A 25,127-nucleotide genomic window follows, 5' to 3' on the forward strand; every position below is an offset into this window, starting at 1 on the left:
TCTGTCCTGGAAGGTAACATTCCTAGTGGCAATTACGTCCATCAGACGGGTTTCAGAGCTAGCAGCACTCTCTTGCCGCGAGCCTTTTCTGATTTTTCACCAGGACAAGGTGGGTCTGCGCCCCCTTCCGGATTTTCTTCCAAAGGTTCCTACCCCGTTTCATTTGAACGAGGACATTGTTCTGCCTTCCTTTTGTCCACACCCAGTTCATAGGGTGGAAAGGTCTCTGCATTCGTTAGACCTCTCAGATATTGCATATCCAGGAAAGCCCCTTTTAGGAAAACGGACTCTTTGTTCGTCATTCCTGAGGGGCCTAAGAAGGGACAGGCAACTTCAAAGGCGACTCTGTCTCGCTGGATTCGCTCTGCGATCCAGGAAGTCTACCGCTTGCAACTCAAGCCCATTCCTAGTGGGCTACGGGCGCATTCCACGCGAGCAGTTGGCGCTTCGTGAGCCATTCGGCATCAGGCTTCAGTGGAACAGGTGTGTAAGGCTGCGACCTGGTCTAGCCTACATACGTTTTCAAAGCATTACAGAGTCCATGCCCAGGTTTCAACTGAGGCAAATCTGGGTAGGACAATTCTGCAAACGGCAGTAGAGCACCTTCTCTCAGTAGGTGCTCCAGGCTGTCTGGGACTGGTTCCTAGTCCTTGGGTTGCGTTGTCTTGTTTTTATGTTTCCCACCCATGGACTGCTTTAGGACGTCCCATGGTCCTGTGTCCCCCAATGAGGCGTCAGAGAAAAACGGATTTTTGTGTATTCACCGTAAAATCGTTTTCTCTTAGCCATCATTGGGGGACACAGCACCCACCCTGTTGCCCTGTTGGGCCTTGGTTCTCTCAGTACCTTATTTGGTTATGACTCTTCTTTTCTCATGTTCCTCTGTTGAGGTAAGTTTTTACTGGCTTTTTTTCTTTACTGCTTCTGTACTAAAACTGAGGCTGCCTGGCCCGACCAGGGGGTGTACTGCAGAGGAGGAGCTATGCTTTTGCATCTACTTAGTGTCCTCCTATGGATAGGTACCGTGTTTCCCCGAAAGTAAGACAGTGTCTTACATTCTTTTTACCCCCAAAAGTCCCACTATGTCTTACTTTCGGGATATGTCTTATATTGGAAAAAAATCCCACAGCAATCGCAGCAAGTCTCCATGCAATGTACCGTATGGGGACTTGCCGCGATTGCTGCACATGAGGGCACTGAGGCTGCGTGTTTTTGTATGTTGTCCGTGGTCCTGATGGACCACGGACAACATTACTGCAACATTTCTCGGTGGCCGAGCGTTCGGCTGAGCGCCCGACCGCCGGCATGTGACAGCTCTCAGCTGAGCGCTCGGCTGCCGGCGTGTCAGGGCGCTCAGCTGGGCGCTTGGCCGGTACTGTAAAGAAGAACTGGGCGCTCGGCCGCCGGCATGTCAGGGCACTCAGCTGGGCGCTCGGCCGCCGGCATGTCAGGGCGCTCAGCAGGGCGCTCGGCCGCCGGCATGTCAGGGCACTCAGCTGAGCGCTCGGCCGCCGGTGTGTCAGGGCACTCAGCTGGGCACTCGGCCGCCGGCATGTCAGGGCGCTCAGCTGGGCGCTCGGCCGGTACTGTAAAGAAGAACTGGGCGCTTGGCCACCGGCATTTCAGGGCGCTCAGCTGGGTGCTCGGCCGTCGGCATGTCAGGGCGCTCAGCTGGGCGCTCGGCCGGTACTGTAAAGAAGAAGAAGAAAAAAAAAATAACGCTTTCCGTTTACTATGTCTTATTTTCGGGGTACGTCTTACATTAGCCGCCCCCCCAAAACCCCCACTATGTCTTACTATCGGGGGTGTCTTACTATCGGGGAAACACGGTAGCATAACACCCATGGTCCTGTGTCCCCCAATGATGGCTAAGAGAAAACGATTTTACGGTGAGTACACAAAAATCCGTTTTTTACCAACCCAGTGATACCAAGTATCGTTATTTTCCTAAACTTTAGGCGCCCCCCCAGAACCACCCCATGCTCTGTAGATCGGTATCTTGCACTTTTCTTATTTAATCAGTGGAGCAGCAAAAACAAACCTTAAGTGTAACCCTAATATATTTTTTTTAAGGCAGCCACTAAAATGTGATAAATCTTTTAGAAGTCTGGTCTGGACACCCTGTGCTAGGTATAGCAGATGCTTTGCTGCCTCATAACATCCGGCCTCTTCCTCCAGTGGCCGAGATTAGAGAATTCTCAGATCCAGCGCATTAAACTCCTTTGATTGCTGCGGTCAATATTCACTGCAGCATTTAAGTGATTTTAAAGGGAGGGGTTGGGGTGCTGATTTGCTACCCTGGCAGCTAGAGATCCTCAGTGTCCTCTAGGTCTGCCAGGTTATTACAGGCTGACGTCCGAGATCGGCATATTGGTCTGCACTACATACTTTAGGTTGTAGAGTTTACAGTAATTGATGTGAATAATACAGTCTCCTTCAGAAGCTTTATATTTTAATTTATTGATTTCTTGCTGTGGCTAGCGTATTTGACGTACTTTAATGATTTTTGGCGTCTGCTGTTGCAGGGTTGTGCCCCACCTCCAAAAAATGGGGTTGAACAGAAGCGACCTGGACGTCCCCTGAACATCACAGCTCTGGTCCGCCTGTCATCTGCTGTTCCTAACCAAGTCTCTATCTCCTGGGCCTCAGAGATTGGAAAGGTGGGTGAGTTCCTAGCAGCGTTACTTACAAATTTTGGATGGTCATGATCTGTATAAACGCTACGGCTTCATATGTTGAACGTACAAATTTAAGTAGTTGTTTTTCTTAACCAAGTGCCGTTTTTTTCCTCCATAGAATTATTCGATGTCTGTGTATCTGGTCCGGCAGCTGACGTCAGCGGTGTTATTACAGAAGCTAAAGATGAAAGGCATCAGGAATCCAGATCACTCCAGGGCACTGAGTAAGTGTACGCACATCGTATCAAGTCCTCGATTTCCCGTCCCCTTGTTAGTCTTTGTTTAACCTTTTAATGATCGCGGGCGGTAAAATTACGTCGTAGCGGTCATAGGGGTAATCAGCGCACATCTCAGCTGATTTATACAGCTGAGATGTGTGCCTGCTAGGCACGAGCGGAATTGTTATCCGCCCGTGCCGTTTAACCCCTTAAATGGCACATTCAATAAGTGACAGCGCCATTATAATTGCGAGCGCGGTGAAAATTTAGATACCACCGATACCGGAAGTTACCTGGTGTGATCACGTGACTTCCGGTGGTTGTCATGGTAGCACAGGGTCATGTGATGACTCCTGTAGCTCACATGACTCACTTACTGTTTCACCTGGCCCAGAGCTGGGTGAGACAGAAAATGAGCATATCTGCTGTTCACAGCTGTGTAGCTGTGATCAGTAGATATGTAAGAGCGGTCAGACTGCTGATCCATAAAGTCCCCTAGGGGACCTAGTAAAATAAAAAAAAAAGTTTTAAAAAAACCTAAAAGTTCAAATCAGCCCTCATTCGCCCCATTAAAAACTAAAGGGTTAAAAAACTACACATATTTGGTATCGCCGCGTTTAGAAATGCCTGAACTATCAAAATATAAAATCAATTAATTTGATCGGTAAACAGCGTAGCAGCAAAAAAAATTCCAAACGCCAAAATTCCTTTTTTTGGTCGCCACAAAGTTTACGCTAAATGCAATAACAGGCGATCAAAACTTAGCATCTGTGCAAAAAAGGTACCATTAAAAACATCAGCTCGAGACGCAAAAAATAAGCCATCACTGAGCCATAGATAACAAAGGATGAGAACGCTACTGGCCACGGAATATGGCTTGAAATGTACGCCACTTTTTTCGGACAAACTTCTGATTTTATTTTTTAACCCCTTAGAGACAAGTAAATCTATACATGTTTGGTGTCTACGAACTCGCACCGACCTGAGGCATCACACCCACACATCAGTTTTACCATATAGTGAACACCGTGAATAAAATATCTCAAACAGTGCAATTGCACTTTTTTTTTTTTTTGCAATTTTTCCCCATTTGGACCTTTTTTTTGCCTTTTTCCAGTACACTATATAGTAAAACTCATGGTGTCATTTAAAAGTACAGCTAGTTCCGCAAGAAAACGAGCCCTCACATGACCATATTGGCCGAAAATAAAAAAAAGTTACATCTCTGGGAAGAAGAATGGCAAAAAAAACGGAAAGCGAAAAATCGGCCGGTCGTAAAGGAGGTAACTTTACTTGTCTGCTACTTCATTGAAAGCCTATTAAAACGATAGAGTCGGCCCAGAGCTGTGCTTGATTTATGTTATTCCCCTGGACTTTGAATGGTGCGGCACCACATGCTGCATTCATACTCCAGTTCTGCGTGGAGAAGGAAGAGGGTGGGATACACGATCCAGACCTGTAGATTTATGATAAATATCAATTCTATTTCATTTTTTCTGGCCTTGTAGTAAAAGAAAAGCTAACGGCAGATCCCGACAGTGAGATTGCCACCACTAGCTTACGCGTTTCATTGATGTGCCCTGTAAGTACCGCCGTGCAGTAAGTATATCTCTTATTCTAACCATCATGTGTGTCTTTCAGTCAACCTCCTGTTATGGCAGATTATTCAGGAAATTAAGTTTAGAGATATAAAGTGCCCAAATTTGTACTAGTTGTCTCAATTGACATCCTCTTTCTTTATCGTTCCTATGGGAGACCCAGACCATGGGGTGTATAGCTACTGCCTCCGGAGGACACACAAAGTTACTACACTCAAAACGTGTAGCTCCTCCCTCCTAGCATATACACCCCCTGCTAGCCAGTCCTAGCCAGTTTAATGCTTTGTGTTTCAGGAGGTCACACACACATGCATTCTCTGATTTTGATTTTTGATTTTTCCTTTTGGACAAAGATTTGGAAGAAAAGCGGGTCCAGTCTGGACTCCCGGCATGCCCCTTCTCACCCCACTGGGCGGTGCTGTTAAGGTTGATTTCAGGGCTGTATCCCTCTCATGCCGCGCTCCTTCACCATCCCATGCTGGGGCTCTGGCTTGAAGTGGGAGCCAACACGGTTCTCACTGCTTTGCAGGAGACCGGTCTCCATCCGCAGCCCTTTTGCAGGACCCTGCTGGACGGAGCTATCATCCCCCAGGAACCTGGCAACCTGCGTCTCAAGCTAAGTATATGAGACGTTATTACCACAGAAAGTGGTCTTTCCAGGGGTCCTTTATGTTTATTTATTGGGGGAGTGTGTTTTATGTTTGGTGTTAACATTTCCGGCCGGTTCTCCAGTTTTCACTGGAGAACCGCGCCGATGGTGCCTGCACGCCGGCCGCATGTTTTACTCTAGGCCCCGGCTTCGCCTGAGGCCTAGTTTCGGTTTCCACTGTCTCTGCATGTCAGTCTTGCAGAGAGGCAGTGTAGCTCCGCCCAGCGGCTGCGCAGCACAGGGGAAGGGACACTCCTCATTGAGGAAGGATTCCCTCCCCTGGCTACCTCACTGAGGGAATCCTTTTGCCGCTCTAAGAGTAGGCCCAGCCCCCTCTCCTCGCTCCGGTCGCCATTTTCTCGGCGTTCTCTGTGCCTGCATAGGCACAGAGATTCCACAGTGTGACAAGTGGGGACCTGGGCTGAGGGACCAGGGGGCACAGACATGTCTGTTTAAACGATTGGCAGCCACAACCTCCGGTTGTGCAGCTGCTTGTTTTATCGGTTTATATATGCTGGGGGCCAGTCTTGACAGAGCCCCCACCTCTGCAGCATGTCTCACAGAGCAGGGCTGCAGGTTGTTTTTATTATGCACTGCAGGTAGTCTCGTACGGCTGTACCGAGCTCATAACCATGGTGGCCCCTCAGCTTGGAGGCAGAGCCGAATGATTGCTAATTAGTGGCCCCTCCATCTGCTCCGGTTTCGGTGGCTGACCCCTGAGGGAATCCTATTTCCAGGGGTCGGCTGTCCTGGCATCTGCTGAGCATGCAGCTCCCCTCTCAGGGCGTTTTCTGCTTCAGCTCGCTCAATAAAGCTCACAAAGGACTCTCCTTCTGGGCTCAGACCCCGTCCTCCTGACAGGGAGACGCAGGGTCCCCTGTCCTTCCCCGTCCCGCAGCTCCGATTACGAGCTGACTCACTGGACGAGGAGGATGTCTCTACCAGGGGCTCGGACGCTACTTTATGTACATTGATCCGTCCGTACGTGACGCAGAGCCGAATGATTGGATTGCGTCCATTATACTTGTACTGGACCTCCATCCGCCCGTATCAGGGGAGTATTCCCCGCTGGCAGAAAGGCATCAGTATACCTTTAACAGGACGAGGAGTGTGTTCTTTAACCACTCCAGTTTTCAGCCTGCTGCGTCCAAGCTCACAGCCTGTCCTGCAGACCCGAAAGCGGGGTTCTGCGGCCTGTTTCCCCCTCCCATCAGAGGTGGTCAAGGAGTGTACTCATTCGCCAAACGTGGCCCCTCCAGTGTCCAGACTTTCAGCCCGGATAGTTGTATCAGTGGCTGACGGCACCTCTATAGGGCTCCCACGGTACATTAATTTTGTACTGGACCCCAATCCGCCGGAGTTACCTTACCTAGGAGAACACAAAGTGTGTTCCTTAACCACTCCAGTTTTCAGGCCCCTGTGACCAAGCCCAGGGTCCGCTCTGACAGTCGCTTCCCATGAAGCGTGATTCTGAGGACTGTGTTTCCCCTGTCCACCAATGGTGGTCAAGAAGTGGGCTCAGTCACCTCAGGTGGCTCAGCCCGGACCGTTATGTCAGTGGCTGTTAGCTCCTCACTTAAGGTTTTGCGGTCCGCCCGGTTGTCCTTGGGCCAAGTCGGTATTGGGGCGGCAGCAGCTTCGTTCTCCTCAGCTTTACAGCAGTGCGGTTCTTTTGTACCTTCTCTGCTTGTCTGGAGGAGATGCATTCCCTCACAGGGACTCTATGCCCAAAACGGTTGCCTGAACTTCCAGACTTCAGTCTTTTCATCCTATGCCAGGTCTGCCATACTGGACACCGCACGGCGGTGGTCTTGGCTACTTTCCTCGCTATCCGCAGGCTCCTGTGGCTTCGGTAATGGAAAGCAGATGCCTCTATAGGGGTTCCTTGCTGGGCTCCCCTTTGGTGGGACCAGTCTCTTCGGAACCAACTGGATGAAATTCAGGAAGCTCTTGGCGGGGAGAGTTCTTCCTTGCCACAAACCTAAACCAGGGAACCTGTCCAGGACAGGAATCAGTTGAGGTTTTGGTGGTTTCCGTTCCTCCATCTGATCGTCCTCTAGCTCGGCCTTGGTTCATAGAACCAAATAGCTTGAAGCTGCGTCTTCAAAAGACCGCAGGAGATGCTACCACGGAGTCAGCTTCCTCCGAGCTATCTAGCCACGCCAACCACCTCCTTGGTCGGTGGCAGGCTCTCTCCACTTGGCGACGTATGGTTCTACCACGTCTCCGTTCAGTGGGGGCGGGATCATATCTCCCATGGCTACAGGATGGATTTCTGTCCACCCGCCAAACAGATTTTTTTCTGTCACCTCCCGGCTCCAAGGCCGCCGCCTTTTCACAGGCCGTGGCATTTCTTGCAGGCCAATGGAGTAATTGTACCGGTTCTCGACTGGGAACGGTTCTGAGATTTTTGTTCAAATCTATTTCTAGTCCCCGAAGAGGGCGGTGCCTTCCGACCTAGATCTTTAGCTTTTTCAGCATGGTCAGGTGTGGCGTTTTCACATGGAGCCTCGGTCTTGTTCCGTGTGTTTTTTTTCACCGGATCAATCAAGAACCCAAGGAGATTCCCTAGCAGCCATCGGCATCAGAGATGCTTTTCGGCAGGGGTCAATCGCAGTTTCACACCAGCGTTGACTACGTTTTGCCATCGGAGTGGTCCAATTCGTGGCTCTTCCCTTGGGGTTAGCCACGGCCCCTCGAGTATTCTCATTGGGGCTGCTGTGATTAAGGTCCTGCACCCCTAGGGATTGGCAGTGATCGTTTGCCCTGGACGGCCTTCTTCTCGGGGCTTCATCCAGTGCAGACTCTTAGCAGAGTACTTCGCTTACTCTCGCCACTCTAACCTATTCGGGTGGCTTGTCATTCTGTTCAAGTCCACTCTGACTTCGAACCAGAGGTTCTCAGGGACGCAATTCGAGACTCTGTCGGCTCTTGTGAAGCTGCTCTTAGTCGATCAGTAGTCCCTCCGCTGGCGGTCGACGTCGTTCTATCAGACACCAAATACAGGTGCTGGTCAGACGGTGGCGTCAATGGAAGCGATTCCTTGCCCAGTTTCTCCTGCGTCCTCTGAGACTGGATGTTTTCCGCTGTACACGCGAACTCCCTCCTTCCACGGGGTGGTGGCTTTGCCACTGACCAGGGGCTCGTTTTCAGTGGTGGTTTCGGCCACTCTGTCTCAGGGACGCTCCTTCCTGGCCCCGTCCCGGGTGATCCTCACCAGGGTGCTGGTCTTTCCGCCTTGGGAGCAGTATATCTCCACCGTGGAGCGCAGGGCGCTTGGACTCTGTCCGCATCAGCCCTCTGGATCAATAGGCTGGAAATCAGAGCTCTTTTTCTAGCTCTCTAAGCCTTCGCCATCTGTTGGCGGCTAGGCACATTCGAGTCCAGTCGGAAAACGTGACAGCGTTTTCCTACATCGACTTCCAGGGCGGGACACTCAGCCGCCTGGCAATCTTGGCGCCTCAACATTCTTCAGTGGACAAGGGACTCCTAGTCCACCGTATCCGCAGCCCACATCCTAGATGTCAAAACTGCGAGGCAGACTATTTCAGCTGTCCAACCGTGGTCCACAATCCTCAGGTTTTGCGGTAGACACACTGGCTCATGTTTGATCCCAGCTTCGTCCCTACCTCTTGCCCAGAGTCCTGCGCAAGATCAGTAAAGGGGGCCGTCGGGTCATTCTCTTACTCCAGACTGACCCAGGCAGGCTTGGTACCCTGACCTGCTCCTTTTGTCCGTTAGGTTGCCATGGCATCTTCCGGACCGTCCAGACCTTTTCTCAAAAGGTCCGTTTTTTCCGTCAGAATTCTGGATTCTCAGATTGACGGCGTAGCTATTGAGTCCTGGATCTTGGCGACTTCTGGTATCCTTCCTGAAGTCATCTCCGCTATGACTCGAGCTCCAAAGTGTCCTTGGACCTTTTTAGCCTTGCCGACCCTCCTGTCCCTTCCACAGTCCGGTCTACAGCTAGGACTATCCCTCATTAAGGGACAGGTCTCGGCTCTGTCAGTATGTGCCAGCGGCGTATCGTCCGGCTGGCTCCGGTGCGCTCCTTTAAGGGCGCATCTCACATCATTCCGCCTTTCCGGCGGCCTATGGACCTTAATCCGGTCCTCCCGGTTCCCGGAAACCCCCCTTTGCGCCTCTTAGGGAGGTTTCTTTGTTTCATATTTCACAGAAAGTAGTCTTTCTAGTGGCTATAATTTCCCGCCAGGGAGTTCTGGCGGCACTTTCTCTGAGTCACCCCCTTTTTTTGGTCTTTTGCATCAAGACAAGGTGGTCTCCGTCCGACTCCGGACTTTTTTCCCTAAGGTGGTTACAGCTTCCACCTTATCCGGGGCAATTTTCCTGCCTTCCTTTTGTCCGGCTCCTGTTCATCGCTTTGAGGAAGCGTTGCATATCCTGGATCTGGTGAGGGCGCCCCGGATCTATGTGTCTCGCACCGCCGTTATTAGGCGGTGCACCTCTCTCTAGTACTGACTGCTAGTCAGCGTAGCGGTCTCTCGGCATCTAAGCCGACCCTGGTTCGTTGGCTTAGGTCGGCCATTTCCGAGGCCTACAAGTGTACTCAAGTGCCTTCCCCGCCGGGGATTAGAGCACATTTGATCAGACCTGTCGGTGCCTTTTGGGCTTTCACGCCAGGCTACGGCTCAGTAGGTCTGTCAGACTGCAGCTCGAATTAGTCTGCATACTTTTTCGAAGCTCTATCCAAGGCATGCTCTTGCTTTGGCAGACGTGGGCTTGGGCAGACGCATCTTTCAGGCGTCTGTCGCCCATTTGTGAAGTTGGGTTTGCCTGCTTCTCAGTTGTCTGTTTATTCCCACCCATGGACTGCTTTTGAACGTCCCATGGTCTGGGTCTCCCATAGGAACGATAAAGAAAAAGAGAATTTTGTTACTTACCGTAAATTCTTTTTCTTATAGTTCCGTCATGGGAGACCAAGCACCCTCCCTATTGCCTGTTGGCAGGTTTCTTGTTCCGTGTGTCTTCACCGGCTGTTATTGTTGTAGACAGAGGTTCCGGTTCTTCCGGATTTTACTCTGTCTCTTCTTGTGGGTGGATGTCCTCCTTCAGCTTTTGCACTAAACTGGCTAGGACTGGCTAGCAGGGGGTGTATATGCTAGGAGGGAGGAGCTACACGTTTTGAGTGTAGTAACTTTGTGTGTCCTCCGGAGGCAGTAGCTATACACCCCATGGTCTGGGTCTCCCATGACGGAACTATAAGAAAAAGAATTTACGGTAAGTAACAAAATTCTCTTTTTTGTGACCTATTGGGAATTCTACTTTATCGATGTGTTAAAATTGCTTTAGAAAAGTCTTCTTGCTGCAATTTCCATTGTCTCGAAGACATATTCTGGTTGTTTATCAATGATTAACGTTTTTTGTAAATCTTGCACTATTCAGCTTGGAAAAATGAGGCTAACTTTTCCTTGTCGGGCCGTCACCTGCACACATTTGCAATGTTTCGACGCTGCACTTTATCTGCAAATGAATGAAAAGAAACCCACCTGGATCTGCCCTGTGTGTGACAAGAAGGCCAGTTACGAGGGCCTCATATTAGACGGGTATGTACTTTTTTGTTTTTAAGAGGAATCTATCAGGTGCAATATGAACCCAGAACCACAAGCAGTTCTGGGTGCATATTGCTAATCCCTGCCTAACTGTCCCAGGAAATAGTGGCATAGATAAAGAGATCTTTAGAAAAAGTATTTCTAAAGATCTTTTATCATATACTAATGAGGCCAGGGACTAGTCACAAGGGCGTGACTTTCCCTGGCTAGTCGGCCCACTTAGCTTGTTAGTACGCCCCTGTGGGCGTGTTAACATGGAAATCAATTTGCATAGGATGGTCTCGCTGAGCTCTCTGCTGCCATCGCGTCTGAGTCCTGATTTCGGCTCAGTGTACACGGTCCTGGACTTTTGGTCATGTGCACTACATGGGTTTTTGAAGCCAGGACTCGCGCACCCGGTGGTCATGTGCACTATGAAGCCGGGTGCAATGAAGAGATAAGTCTGGGCTAGCTGGCATATGGCAATGTGAGGGTAGGCCTGGTCCAGATGTAATAAGATAATCTGTGTGTGTGTATATAAACAAAGCATAGATGTCGTTGCATAATTATCTGTATGTCTGTATGAAAATCGCATAGACGCCATTATAACTTTAAGACGTGTGATCAAGAATGTGTTAACTAGATAATCAAGCCAGAAGGAACAATGAACAAAGAGGTATTTAGAATATACTGAGAGAATCTGTAATCCGTTAGTTCTATGTGAAATGTGGGATGTGAGATGTGGCAGGTTGACTCCTCATTCTTACTCAGCAACATGTTAAAAAAGAAGTATTCAAACTGGTATTAGGAAGCCAGAAACAGGCTAATGAGGTACTATATGGACATTGCTGGTTATCTCTAACCAATCGGGGACAATGTTGAACTGAATAACTGTGTGTATTTTATAATATACGGATCAGAAGACCATTGAGCTTCTCCCGAATAGAGCCACGTCTCTGTGTGGTTATTTTTCCTCATACATTTATCTGCGCAGATTGATTTGAACTCAGTCTCTGTGACCCTGAAAATCCCAATTTGCGTTTTTCTTTGTCGCTCCTTATTGGGAGACCCAGACAATTGGGTGTATAGCTATGCCTCCGGAGGCCACACAAAGTATTACACTAAAAGTGTAAAGCTCCTCCCCTTCAGCCTATACACCCCCCGTGCTGCCAAGGGCTCATCAGTTTTTATGCTTTGTGCGAAGGAGGCAGACATGCACGCATAGCTCCCCAGCTTAGTCAGCAGCAGCTGCTGACTATGTCGGATGGAAGAAAAGAGGGCCCATAACAGGGCCCCCAGCATGCTCCCTTCTCACCCCACTCTTGTCGGCGGTGTTGTTAAGGTTGAGGTATCCATTGCGGGTACGGAGGCTGGAGCCCACATGCTGCTTTCCTTCCCCATCCCTCAATTAGGGCTCTGGGTGAAGTGGGATCCTTTCGGTCTCCAGGCACAGGAGACCGTGCTCCATCCACAGCTCCTGAGGACCCTGCTGGATAGGAGCCGAGTATCGTTCAGGGACATGGCCCTGCTACTTTGAGGTACTCTGTGTCCCCGTGGGGACCGCGCACAGCAACACTCCAGCATTGCTGGGTGTGCTAGTGCACCGGGGACAGCAGCGCTGGCTGCGTTTGTGCCATTACACACTTCAGCGTCGCTGAGTGTGTTCGTGTAGGGGGACTGCCGCGCTGACCGCCGCTGCCATGGTTATCACTGCGGCGCGGCTGGGACTGTTAGTGCGCCGGGGACTTCCGCGCCGACCGCGCTTATACGGCAGCCGCGCTTATAACTCGAGTCCCCGGCTTTTGCGGCCTAGTCTCGTTTTCTTCCCGCCCCCAGCCCTGCCAATCAGGGGAAGGGCGGGACGCTGTACAGGACGGCAGCACTGAGGGCTGGAGCATGCTTTGCATACTCCACCCCCCTCACTCTGCACAGTGGGGCACCAGTTCCCGCACTTTTCTGGGTCACACCCACGGCTCCCTCCTCTCCTCAGGACGCCGGCAGCCATTCCTCTCAGCTCTGCTAACGCTGGAGAGGAGAGACAAGCTCAGGGAGACCCAGGCAGGATTTCTGGTGCCCACACAACCGCTTTGCGCAGGCGGTAAGCAGCACCTGTGGTGCTGGCCCCACTAGTGCAGAAGTGTACTTATAGATTATATGATTATAGACTATACTTTACACTGTATGGTGCACTGTTGATTTTTGTCTATATACCCTCCTGTATTGCTCAGAGGAGACAACAGCATGTCGTCCACAAATAGCAAGGGTGCCAAAGCACAGACTTACTATGCTGCCTGTGCAGCATGTACGGCTATACTGCCGGCAGGTTCCACTGACCCTCATTGTGTGCAATGCTCGGCCCCTGTGGCACTTTCTCAGCCGGAGTCTCTGCTAAGGGTGGCCCAGGGAGAACCACCTGTTAACACTGTCCAGGTGACAGGGACGGAGTTTGCAGTTTTTACTGAAAGACTTTCTGAGACTATGGCTAAGATATTAGAAGCCTTGCAGTCCAGGCCGGCATCTCAAGCCAGGGGCACTGTGGAATCATTGCCCCCTGGTCCCCCTCAGTTGGAACAGCAATGTCCTCCCGGGGTGTCTCATGGATCCCAGGGTGAGGTCTCTGACACGGACCGCAGCCCCAGACCGATTAAGCGAGCTCGCTATGATATCCCCTCGACATCATCACAATGTTCAGGGTCTCAGCGAGAGGACTCTCTGTATGATGAAGCGGAGGTAGCTGATCAGGATTCTGATCCTGAAGCCGCTCTCAACCTTGATACTCCTGATGGGGACGCCATAGTGAATGATCTTATTGCGTCCATCAATGAAATGTTGGATATTTCTCCCTCAGCTCCTCCAGTGGAGGAGTCAGCCTCTCAGCAGGAGAAATTCCGTTTCAGGTTTCCCAAGCGTACAAAGAGTATGTTTCTGGACCACTCTGACTTCAGAGAGGCAGTCCAGAAACACCGAGCTTGTCCAGATAAGCGTTTTTCCAAGCGCCTTAAGGATACACGTTACCCTTTCCCCCCTGACGTGGTCAAGGGCTGGACTCAGTGTCCCAAGGTGGATCCTCCAATCTCCAGACTTGCGGCTAGATCCATAGTTGCAGTGGAAGATGGAGCTTCACTCAAGGATGCCACTGACAGACAGATGGAGCTCTGGTTGAAATCCATCTATGAAGCTATCGGCGCGTCTTTTGCTCCAGCATTCGCAGCCGTATGGGCACTCCAAGCTATCTCAGCTGGTCAGGCGCAAATTGACGCACTCACACGTACGTCTGCGCCGCAGGTGGCGTCCATAACCTCTCAAACGTCGGCATTTGCGTCCTACACTATTAATGCTGTCCTGGACTCTGCGAGCCGTACGGCGGTTGCAGCCGACAATTCGGTGGCAATACGCAGGGCCTTGTGGCTGCGGGAATGGAAGGCAGATTCGGCTTCCAAAAAGTGCTTAACTGGATTGCCATTTTCTGGCGACCGTTTGTTTGGTGAGAGATTGGATGAAATCATCAAACAATCCAAGGGAAAGGAAACATCCTTACCCCAGGCCAAACCAAAAACACCCCAACAGAGGAGGGGACAGTCGAGGTTTCGGTCCTTTCGGGGTGCGGGCAGGTCCCAATTCTCGTCCAAAAGGCCGCAGAAGGATCAGAGGAACTCCGACGCATGGCGGTCTAAGTCACGCCCTAAAAAGACCGCCGGAGGTGCCGCTACTAAGGCGGCTTCCTCATGACTTACGGCCTCCTCACACCGCATCCTCGGTCGGTGGCAGGCTCTCCCGCTTTTGCGACACCTGGCTGCCACAAGTAAAAGACCGTTGGGTGAGAGACATTTTGTCTCACGGTTACAGGATAGAGTTCAGCTCTCGTCCTCCGACTCGATTCTTCAGAACATCTCCGCCTCCCGAGCGAGCCGAGGCTCTTCTGCAGGCGGTGGGCATTCTGAAGGCAGAAGGAGTGGTGGTCCCGGTTCCTCTTCAGCAACAGGGTCACGGTTTCTACTCCAACCTGTTTGTGGTTCCAAAGAAGGACGGGTCCTTCCGTCCTGTTTTGGACCTAAAACTGCTCAACAAACACGTAAGGACCAGGCGGTTCCGGATGGAATCCCTCCGCTCCGTCATCGCCTCAATGTCCCAAGGAGATTTCCTAGCATCGATCGATATCAAGGATGCTTATCTCCATGTACCAATTGCTCCAGAGCATCAGCGCTTCTTGCGCTTCGCCATAGGAGACGAACACCTTCAGTTCGCGGCACTGCCGTTCGGCCTGGCGACAGCCCCAAGGGTTTTCACCAAGGTCATGGCTACAGTAGTTGCGGTCCTCCACTCTCAGGGTCACTCAGTGATACCTTACTTAGACGATCTGCTGGTCAAGGCACCCTCTCAAGAGGCATGCCAACACAGCCTCAACGTTACTCTGGAGATTCTCCAGAGTTTCGGGTGGATCATCAATTTTCCAAAGTCAAATCTGACACCGGTCCAATCGCTGACATATCTTGGCATGGAGTTTCATACTCTTCCAGCGATAGTGAAGCTTCCGCTGGACAAACAGCGTTCACTACAGACAGGGGTGCAATCTCTCCTTCAAGGTCGGTCACACCCCTTGAGGCGCCTCATGCACTTCCTGGGGAAGATGGTGGCAGCAATGGAAGCAGTCCCTTTCGCGCAGTTTCACCTGCGTCCACTTCAATGGGGCATCCTACGCAAGTGGGACAGGATGCCGACGTCCCTAGACAGGAACGTCTCCCTCTCTCAGGCAACCAAAGCTTCCCTTCGGTGGTGGCTTCTTCCCACCTCATTATCGAAGGGAAAATCCTTCCTACCCCCATCCTGGGCGGTGGTCACGACGGACGCGAGTCTGTCAGGGTGGGGAGCAGTTTTTCTCCACCACAGGGCTCAGGGTACGTGGACTCAGCAAGAGTCCTCACTTCAGATCAATGTTCTGGAGATCAGGGCAGTGTATCTTGCCCTAAAAGCGTTCCAGCAGTGGCTGGAAGGCAAGCAGATCCGAATTCAGTTGGACAACTCCACAGCGGTGGCTTACATCAACCACCAAGGTGGGACACGCAGTCGGCAAGCCTTCCAGGAAGTCCGGCGGATTCTGCTGTGGGTGGAAGCCACAGCATCCACCATATCCGCAGTTCACATCCCGGGCGTAGAAAACTGGGAAGCAGACTTTCTCAGTCGCCAGGGCATGGACGCAGGGGAATGGTCCCTTCACCCGGACGTGTTTCAGGAGATCTGTTGCCGCTGGGGGATGCCGGACGTCGACCTAATGGCGTCACGGCACAACAACAAGGTCCCAACATTCATGGCTCGATCTCAAGATCACAGAGCTCTGGCGACAGACGCCTTAGTTCAGGATTGGTCGCAGTTTCGGCTTCCTTATGTGTTTCCTCCTCTGGCACTGTTGCCCAGAGTGTTACGCAAGATAAGGGCCGACTGCCGCCGCGTCATCCTCGTCGCTCCAGGCATCTCACGGTCGGCCAACCGTGGGCACTGCCAGACCGACCAGATTTGCTGTCTCAAGGGCCGTTTTTCCATCTGAATTCTGCGGCCCTCAACCTGACTGTGTGGCCATTGAGTCCTGGATCCTAGCGTCTTCAGGATTATCTCAAGAGGTCATTGCCACTATGAGACAGGCTAGGAAACCAACGTCCGCCAAGATCTACCACAGGACGTGGAAAATATTCCTGTCGTGGTGCTCTGCTCAGGGGTTTTCTCCCTGGCCATTTGCCTTGCCCACTTTTCTGTCCTTTCATCTCAATCAGGACATCTCCTTACCCTCGTTTTGTCCTCATCCAGTTCACCAATGTGAAAAGGATTTGCACTTGTTAGATCTGGTGAGAGCACTCAGACTCTACATTTCTCGTACGGCGCCCCTGCGCCGCTCGGATGCACTTTTTGTCCTTGTCGCTGGCCAGCGTAAAGGGACACAAGCTTCCAAGTCAACCCTGGCTCGGTGGATCAAGGAACCAATTCTCGAAGCTTACCGTTCCTCGGGGCTTCCGGTTCCCTCACGACTGAAGGCCCATTCTACCAGGGCCGTGGGAGCGTCCTGGGCCTTGCGACACCAGGCTACGGCTCAGCAGGTGTGTCAGGCAGCTACCTGGTCGAGCCTGCACACTTTCACGAAACACTATCAGGTGCATACCTATGCTTCGGCAGATGCCAGCCTAGGTAGGCGAGTCCTTCAGGCGGCAGTTGCCCACCTGTAGGACGGAGCCGTTACGGCTCTATTATGAGGTATTATTTACCCACCCAGGGACTGCTTTTGGACGTCCCAATTGTCTGGGTCTCCCAATAAGGAGCGACAAAGAAGAAGGGAATTTTGTTTACTTACCGTAAATTCCTTTTCTTCTAGCTCCAATTGGGAGACCCAGCACCCGCCCCTGTTTTCTTCGGCGCTCCATTGGGAGACCCAGACGATTGGTGTATAGCTACTGCCTCCGGAGGCCACACAAAGCATTACACTAAAAAGTGTAAGGCCCCTCCCCTTCTGGCTATACACCCCCCGTGGGATCACGGGCTTGCTCAGTTTTCAAGCTTTGTGCGAAGGAGGTCAGACATCCACGCATAGCTCCACTGTTTTTAGTCAGCAGCAGCTGCTGACTATGTCGGATGGAAGAAAAGTGGGCCCATATGGGGCCCCCAGCATGCTCCCTTCTCACCCCACTTTTGTCGGGTGTTTGTTAAGGTTGAGGTACCCATTGCGGGTACGGAGGCTGGAGCCCACATGCTGTTTTCCTTCCCCATCCCCCCTCAGGGCTCTGGGTGAAGTGGGATCTTACAGGTCTCCAGGCACTGAGACCGGGCTCCATCCACAGACCCAGAGAACCTGCTGGATATGGAGCTGAGTATCGTCAGGGACAGGGCCCTGCTACATTAAGGTACTCTGTGTCCCCGTACACATCGCGCACACACACACCAGCATTGCTGGGAGTGCTAGTGCGCCGGGGACAACAGCGCGGAGCGCTCGTGCTATTATTCACGGCAGCTTTGCTGTGTGAATTTATGTATTGGGAACTGCCGGGCCGCTGCTGGGTGTTTTTACACTGTGGCGCGGCTGGGACTTGTGGTGCGCCGGGGACTCCGCGCTGGCCGTGCACATAGGACGGCCGCGCTTATTACTCGAGTCCCCGGCTTTGCGGCCTAGTTTTCGTTTCGTTCCCGCCCCCAGCCCTGCCAGTCAGGGGAGGGGCGGGACGCTGTACAGAAAGTCAGCGCCGAGGGCTGGAGTCTGCTTTGCATTCTCCAGCCCCCTTCACTGGACACAGTGGGACGCTGGTTTCCCGCTCTTGCCTGGGGCACGCCCACGGCCCGCCCCTCGTCACACGAGCTGGAGAAGGACGCCGGCAGCCATTCCTGCAGTCCGAGCTGGAGAACGAAAGACAAGCTCTGGGCAACCAGTCACAGGACTCTGACGACCACACACCCGCCTATAGGCGGGCGGTAAGCAGCACCTGAAGTGCTGACCCCACTAAATACCGTTGTGTCCATTTGTATTTTATGCTTACACTGCACTGTAGGTCGCTATTTTTGGCTATATGCCCTCTTAGATGGCGAGACAACAGCAGCAAAAAAGCAAGGGTGCTAAGGCACAGGCTTTCTATGCTGCTTGTATTGCATGTGCTGAGGTGTTCATTTGTACTTATGCTTGTATGCTATACATTGCACTGTACGGTCGCTATTCTTGGCTATATTCTCCTAGAATGGCTAGACTACAGCAGCAAAAAAGCAAAGGTGCTAAGGCACAGTTTTTCTAGGCTGCTTGTATTGCATGTGCTGAAGTGTTCATTTGTACTTATGCTTGTATGCTATACATTGCACTGTACGGTCGCTATTCTTGGCGATATTCTCTTAGATGGCTAGTCTACAGCAGCAAAAAAGCAAGGGTGCCAAGGCACAGGCTTTCTAAGCTGCTCATATTGCATGTGCTGAAGTGCTCATTTGTACTTTATGCTTGTATGCTATACATTGCACTGTACGGTCGCTATTCTTGGCTATATGCTCCTAGATGGCTAGACTACAGCAGCAAAAAAGCAACACAGGCTTTCTATGCTGCTTTTACTGCATGTGATACTGTTCCACCGGCAGGTTCCACTGACCCCCGTTGTGTGCAATGCTCCCCTGTAGCACTTGGTCAGCCGGGGTCTCTACTAGAGGTGGCCAAAGGAACCACCTGTGAACCCTGTCCATGGACAGGGACGGTGTTGCAGTTTCGGCTGATAGATTGTCATGGGATAGTGACTTGCAGTCCAGACAGGCCATGGGCAATCTTGATCATTGCTCCCTGGCCACCCTCATTTGGAACAAAATCAGTGCTCCGGGGGGGGTCCCAGGCATTCCAGGGTGAAGGCTCTGACACGGACGACAGTCCCAGACAGCCTAAGCGAGCTCGCTGGGAGCGGCACTCGGCCTCATCACTAGTCAGGGTCACAGCAGAGGACTCTCTGTATGATGAGGCAGACGTAGCTGATCAGGACTTTGATCCTGACACCGCTCTCAATCCGGATACACCGGATGGTGACGCCATGGTGAATGATCTTATAGCGTCCAGCAATGGCATGTTGGATATCTCTCCCCCAGCTCCTTCAGTGGAGGAGTCAGCTTCCCAGCAGGAGAAATCCCATTTCAGTATCTCAAGCGTACATTGAGTACTTTTCTGGCCACGCTGACTTCAGAGAAGCAGTGCAGAATCACCACGCTTACCAGATAAGCGTTTCTCCAAATGTATTAAGGATACATGTTATCCCTTTCCCCCTGACGTGGTCAGGCGCTGGACCCAGGGTCCAAAGGTGGATCCCCCAATCTCCAGGCTTGCGGCTAGATCCATAGTTGCAGTGGAGATGGGACTTCACTTAAAGATGCCATTGACAGACAGATGGACCTCTGGTTGAAATCTGTCTATGAAGCTATCGGCGTGTCGGTTGCTCCGGCATTCGCAGCCGTATGGGCACTCTAAGCTATGTCAGCTGGTCTTGCGCAGCTGGTCTTGAGCACAGGTACATCTGTGCCGCAGGTAGCGTCCTTATCCTCGCAATGTCTGCATTGCGACTTACCCTATTAATGCTGTCCGAGAGAGACAGTCGAGGTTTCGGTCCTTCCCAGGCTCGGGCAGGTCCAAATTGTCCTAGTCCAAAAGGGCTCAAAAGGCTCAGAGGGGCTCAGATTCCAGGCGGGCTCAATCACGCCCAAGGAAGGCAGCCAGAGGAACCGCTTCCAAGGCGGTCTCCTCATGACTTTAAGCTCTCTCTCTCCGCATCCGCGGTTGGTGGCAGACTCTCTCGCCTTGGCGACATTTAGCTGCCACAGGTCACAGACCGGTGGGTGAGAGACATTGTGTCTCACGTGTACAGGATAGAGTTCTGTTCTCGGCCTCCGGCTCGATTCTTCAGAACTTCCCCACCTACCCACCGAGCCGATGCTCTTCTGCAGGCAGAAGGAGTGGTAATTCCTGTTCCTCTTCAGGAACAAGACACGGTTTTTCCTCCAATCTGATTGTGGGGGACCTAAAACTGCTCAACAAGCACGTGAAGGCCAGGCGGTTCCGGATGGCATCCCTCCGCTCCGTCATTGCCTCAATGTCTCAAGGAGATTTCCTAGCATCAATAGACATCAGGATGCTTATCTCCACGTGCCGATTGCTCCAGAGCACCAACGTTTGCTACGTTTCGTTATTGAAGACGAGCATCTTCAGTTCGTAACCCTGCCCTTCGGTCTGGCGACAGCCCTACGGGTTTTCACCAAGTTCAGGGCAGCAGTGGGAGCAGTCCTGCACTCTCAGGGTCACTCGGTGATCCTTCCTTGGACGGTCGACTTGTCAAGGCACCCTCTCAAGAGGCATGCCAACACAGCCTGAGCGTAGCGCTGGAGACTCTCCAGAGTTTCGGGTGGATCATCAACTTCTCAAGGTTAAATCTGACACCGACCCAATCGCTGACATATCTGGGCATGGAGTGTCACGCTCCCTCAGCGATAGTGAAGCTTCCGCTGGACAAACAGCGTTCACTACAGACGGGGGTGCAGTCTCTCCTTCACGGCCAGTCACACCCCTTAACACGCCTCATGCAGAGGCAGTCACTTTCGCGCAGTTTCATCTGCGTCCACTCCAATGTGGCATTCTTTGCCAATGGGATAGGAAGTCGACGTCCCTAGAAGGAACGTCCCCCTTCTCAGACGGTCAAGGACTCTCTTCAGAGGAGTCCATCCTTCAAATCAATGTGCTGGAAATCTGGGCAGTGTATCTTGCCCTGCAAGCCTTCCAGCCGTGGCTGGAAAGCACACACATCCGAATTCAGTCGGACAACTCCACAGCGGTGGCATACATCTACCACCAAGGCAGAACGCGCAGTCGGCAAGCCTCCCAGGAAGTCCGGCGGAGTCTGATGGGGGTGGAAGACAGAGCATCCACCATATCCGCAGTTCACATCCCGGGCGCAGAAAACTGGGAAGCAGACTTCCTCAGTTGCCAGGGTATGGACGCAGGGGAAGGGTATCTTCACCCGGACGGTTTTCAGGAAATCTGTCAACGCTGGGGGATGCTGAACGTCGACCTAATAGCGTCTCGGCACAACAACAAGGTTCCGATTTTCATGGCGCGGTATCACGATCAAAGAGCTCTGGCGGCAGACGCCTTAGTTCAGGTTTGGTCGCAGTTCCAGCTACCTATGTGTTTCCCCCTCTGACTCTGCTGCCCAGAGGGCTACGCAACATCAGGTCCGTTTGCCGCCGCGCCATCCTCATCGCCACAGACTGGCCGAGGAGGTCGTAGTCCCCGGATCTGTGGCATCTCACGGTCTGCCAACCGTGGGCACTACCAGCCCGGCCAGACTTACTGTCCCAAGGGCCGTTTTTTCCATCTGAATTCTACGGCCCTGAACCTGACGGTATGGCCTTTGAGTCCTGAATCCTAGCGTCTTCAGGATTATCTCAGGACGTCATTGCCACCATGAGACAGACTAGGAAACCGACGTCTGCCTAGATCTACCACAGGATGTGGAGGATATTCTTCTCTTAATGCTCTGCTCAGGGAGTGTCTCCCTGCCCATTTGCATTCCCTACTTTTCCTTCCTTCCTGCAATCTGGTTTGGAAAAAGGTTGTCACTCGGCTCCCTTAAAGGACAAGTCTCAGCGCTATCTGTATTCTTCAGAAGCGCCTAGCACCACTTCCTCAGGTACACACGTTCCTGCAGGAGGTTTGTCACATTGTCCCTCTGTACAAACGGCCGTGGGACCCATGGGATCTGAACAGGGTACTAATTGCTCTCCAGAAGCCGCCCTTCGAGCCTCTGAGAGATGTTTCACTCTCTCGACTTTCCCAGAAAGAGGCCTTTCTGGTAGCGGTCACGTCTCTTAGGAGAGTGTCCGAGCTAGCAGCGCTGTCATCCAAAAGCTTCCTTCCTGGTGTTTCACCAAGGCAAGGCAGTGCTGCGCCCGATTCCGGAGTTCTCCCTAAGGTGGTATCCCCCTTTCATCTCAATCAGGATATCTCCTTACCTTCCTTTTGCCTCATCCATTTCATCGATATGAAATGGATTTGCATTTGTTGGATCTGGTGAGAGCACTCACAATCTACATTTCCCGCACGGCGCCTCTGCGCCGCTCGGATGCACTCTCGGTGCTTGTCGCTAATCAGCGTAAAGAGTCGCAGGCTTCCAAATCCACCCTGGCTCGATGGATCAAGGAACCAATTCTTGAAGCCTACTGTTCTGCTGGGCTTCCGGTTCCATCAGGGCTGAAAGCCCATTCTACCAGAGCCGGTGGTGCGCCCTAGGCATTACGGCACCAGGCTACGGCTCAGCAGGTGTGCCAGGCAGCTACCTGGTCGAGTCTGCACACTTTCACCAAGCATTGTCAGGTGCATACCTACGCTTAGGCGGATGCCAGCTTAGGTAGAAGAGTCCTGCAGGCGGCGGTTGCCTCCTTGTAGGGAAGGGCTGTTTTACAGCTCTAACATGAGGTATTAATTTACCCACCCAGGGACTGCTTTTGGACGTCCCAATCGTCTGGGTCTCCCAATGGAGCGCCGAAGAAGAAGGGAATTTTGTTACTTACCGTAAATTCCTTTTCTTCTAGCTCCAATTGGGAGACCCAGCACCCGCCCTGTTTCCTTAGGGATTTTTGGTTGTTCGGGTACACATGTTGTTCATGTTGAACGGTTTTCAGTTCTCCGATGTTACTTCGGATTGAATTTGTTTAAACCAGTTATTGGCTTTCCTCCTTCTTGCTTTAGCACTAAAACTGAGCAAGCCCGTGATCCCACGGGGGGTGTATAGCCAGAAGGGGAGGGGCCTTACACTTTTTAGTGTAATGCTTTGTGTGGCCTCCGGAGGCAGTAGCTATACACCAATCGTCTGGGTCTCCCAATTGGAGCTAGAAGAAAAGGAATTTACGGTAAGTAACAAAATTCCCTTCTTTGTATACACATGTTGTTCATGTTAAATGGTTTCAGTTCTCCGATATTCCTTCGGATTGAATTTACTTTAAACCAGTTTATAATTTTTTCCTCCTTCGGGCTTTTGCACCAAAACTGATGAGCCCGTGGCAGCACGGGGGGTGTATAGGCTGAAGGGGAGGGGCTTTACACTTTTAGTGTAATACTTTGTGTGGCCCCCGGAGGCATAGCTATACACCCAATTGTCTGGGTCTCCCAATTGGAGCTAGAAGAAAAGGAATTTACGGTAAGTAAACAAAATTCCCTTCTTTCTAAATTCCTGACTTTGACAGGAACAGTCTTGTGTTACAACTCTCTACAATCTGAAAATGCAACTACTTTTGTACGTAAATAAATAGATAGTTGTACTTTGGTTATGAAACATTAATTTATCCCCAAGTCTTTCTTATCACTGAACAGCCTATTGCTAGTCAGCTCCATGCTGCCCTCAGACATAATAGAAGCTATGACCAATAGATAACGTTCCTCTCTCCTCCATAAACCATGGGAAGAGAAGAATAATCTGCTGGCAGATAAATGTGTGTTCTTCAGACTTCTCTGCTCCATGCAGCGCTAATCTTTTCGGATTGCAATTGATTGGGCATATCGAAGCACTCTGTGACAAGTCATTCCAGATGTTGGGAAACTGTCAGGCTCCTACATTATATCTAGGGGTGCACTGGTCTCGTCTCCTTTGGTGTGGTTGTGACTCCTGGGTATTGCTTCCTAGCTCTGGACTAATAGCTATAGCATAAAATATTTTGCTTGGACAATTTTTTTTTCTTTTTAATATAAATGGCAATGTGTGATTGGGAACTAGTTAAAGGGAACATGTCACCAGTTTTTCTTTGTCGCTCCATTGGGAGACCCAGACAATTGGGTGTATAGCTCATGCCTCCGGAGGCCACACAAAGTATTACACTAAAAGTGTAAAGCCCCTCCCCTTCTGCCTATACACCCCCCGTGCATCACGGGTTCCTCAGTTTACATGCTTTGTGCGAAGGAGGTCAGACATCCACGCATTAGCTCCACAGCTTGGTCAGCAGCAGCTGCTGACTATGTCGGATGGAAGAAAAGAGGGCCCATAACAGGGCCCCCAGCATGCTCCCTTCTCACCCCACTCTTGTCGGCGGTGTTGTTAAGGTTGAGGTACCCATTGCGGGTACGGAGGCTGGAGCCCACATGCTGTTTTCCTTCCCCATCCCTTGATGGGCTCTGGGGAAGTGGGATCCTAATTCGGTCTCCAGACACTGAGACCGTGCTCCATCCACAGCACCTGGGGTATCTGCTGGACAAGGAGCCGAGTATCGTCAGGGACACTGCTGCTTTGAGGTACTCTGTGTCCCCGTGGGGACCGCGCACAGAATCACTCCAGCATTGCTGGGTGTGTTAGTGCACCGGGGACCGCGGCGCTGACCGCGTTTGTGTCATCACACACTACAGCGTGCTGGTGTGCTTGGTTTACTAGAGACTACCGCCTGACCGCGCGCTGCCATTGCATCCGCGCAGACCGAGCTTATACGCCGGCCGCGCTTATAACTTGAGTCCCCGGCTTTTCAGGCCTAGTCTCGGTCTTTTCCCGCCCCCAGGCCTGTCAGTCAGGGGAAGGGAGAGATGTTGTGCAGAACGTCAGCACTGAGGGCTGGAGCGTGCTTTGCATACTCCACCCCCCTCACTGTGCACAGTGGGGCTCCAGACTCCCGCACTTTTTCGGGCACGCCCACGGCCTCCTCCTCTCCTCAGGACGCCGGCAGCCATTCCTGTCAGCTCTTCCGACGCTGGAGAGGGGAGACAAGCTCTGGGAGACCCAGGCAGCGTTTCTGGTGACCACACAACCGCTTGAGCGGTCGGTAAGCAGCACCTATGGTGCTGGCCCCACTAGTGCAGTAGTGTACATATAGATTATATCCTTATATGCTATACTTTACACTGTATGGTGCACGATTGATTTTTGGCTATATACCCTCCGGGATTGCTCAGAGGACACAACAGCATGTCGTCCACA

The 25,127-nt window shown here is 51.8% G+C and overlaps 1 protein-coding gene across 2 annotated transcripts in view; it reads left to right on the top strand.

The window, feature by feature from the left end:
• Nucleotides 1-25,127, top strand: part of PIAS2 (protein inhibitor of activated STAT 2) — a 262,659-nt gene that overhangs the window by 117,239 nt on the left and 120,293 nt on the right. For both annotated transcript variants that reach the window (XM_075327463.1, XM_075327470.1), the window contains exons 6-9: nt 2,526-2,660; nt 2,797-2,902; nt 4,405-4,478; nt 10,547-10,707. In XM_075327463.1, the coding sequence (XP_075183578.1) occupies nt 2,526-2,660; nt 2,797-2,902; nt 4,405-4,478; nt 10,547-10,707 (476 nt within the window). The remainder of the gene's footprint in view (nt 1-2,525; nt 2,661-2,796; nt 2,903-4,404; nt 4,479-10,546; nt 10,708-25,127) is intronic.

Source organism: Anomaloglossus baeobatrachus, chromosome 1 (genome assembly GCF_048569485.1).
Source record: "Anomaloglossus baeobatrachus isolate aAnoBae1 chromosome 1, aAnoBae1.hap1, whole genome shotgun sequence".
NCBI lineage: Eukaryota > Metazoa > Chordata > Amphibia > Anura > Aromobatidae > Anomaloglossus > Anomaloglossus baeobatrachus.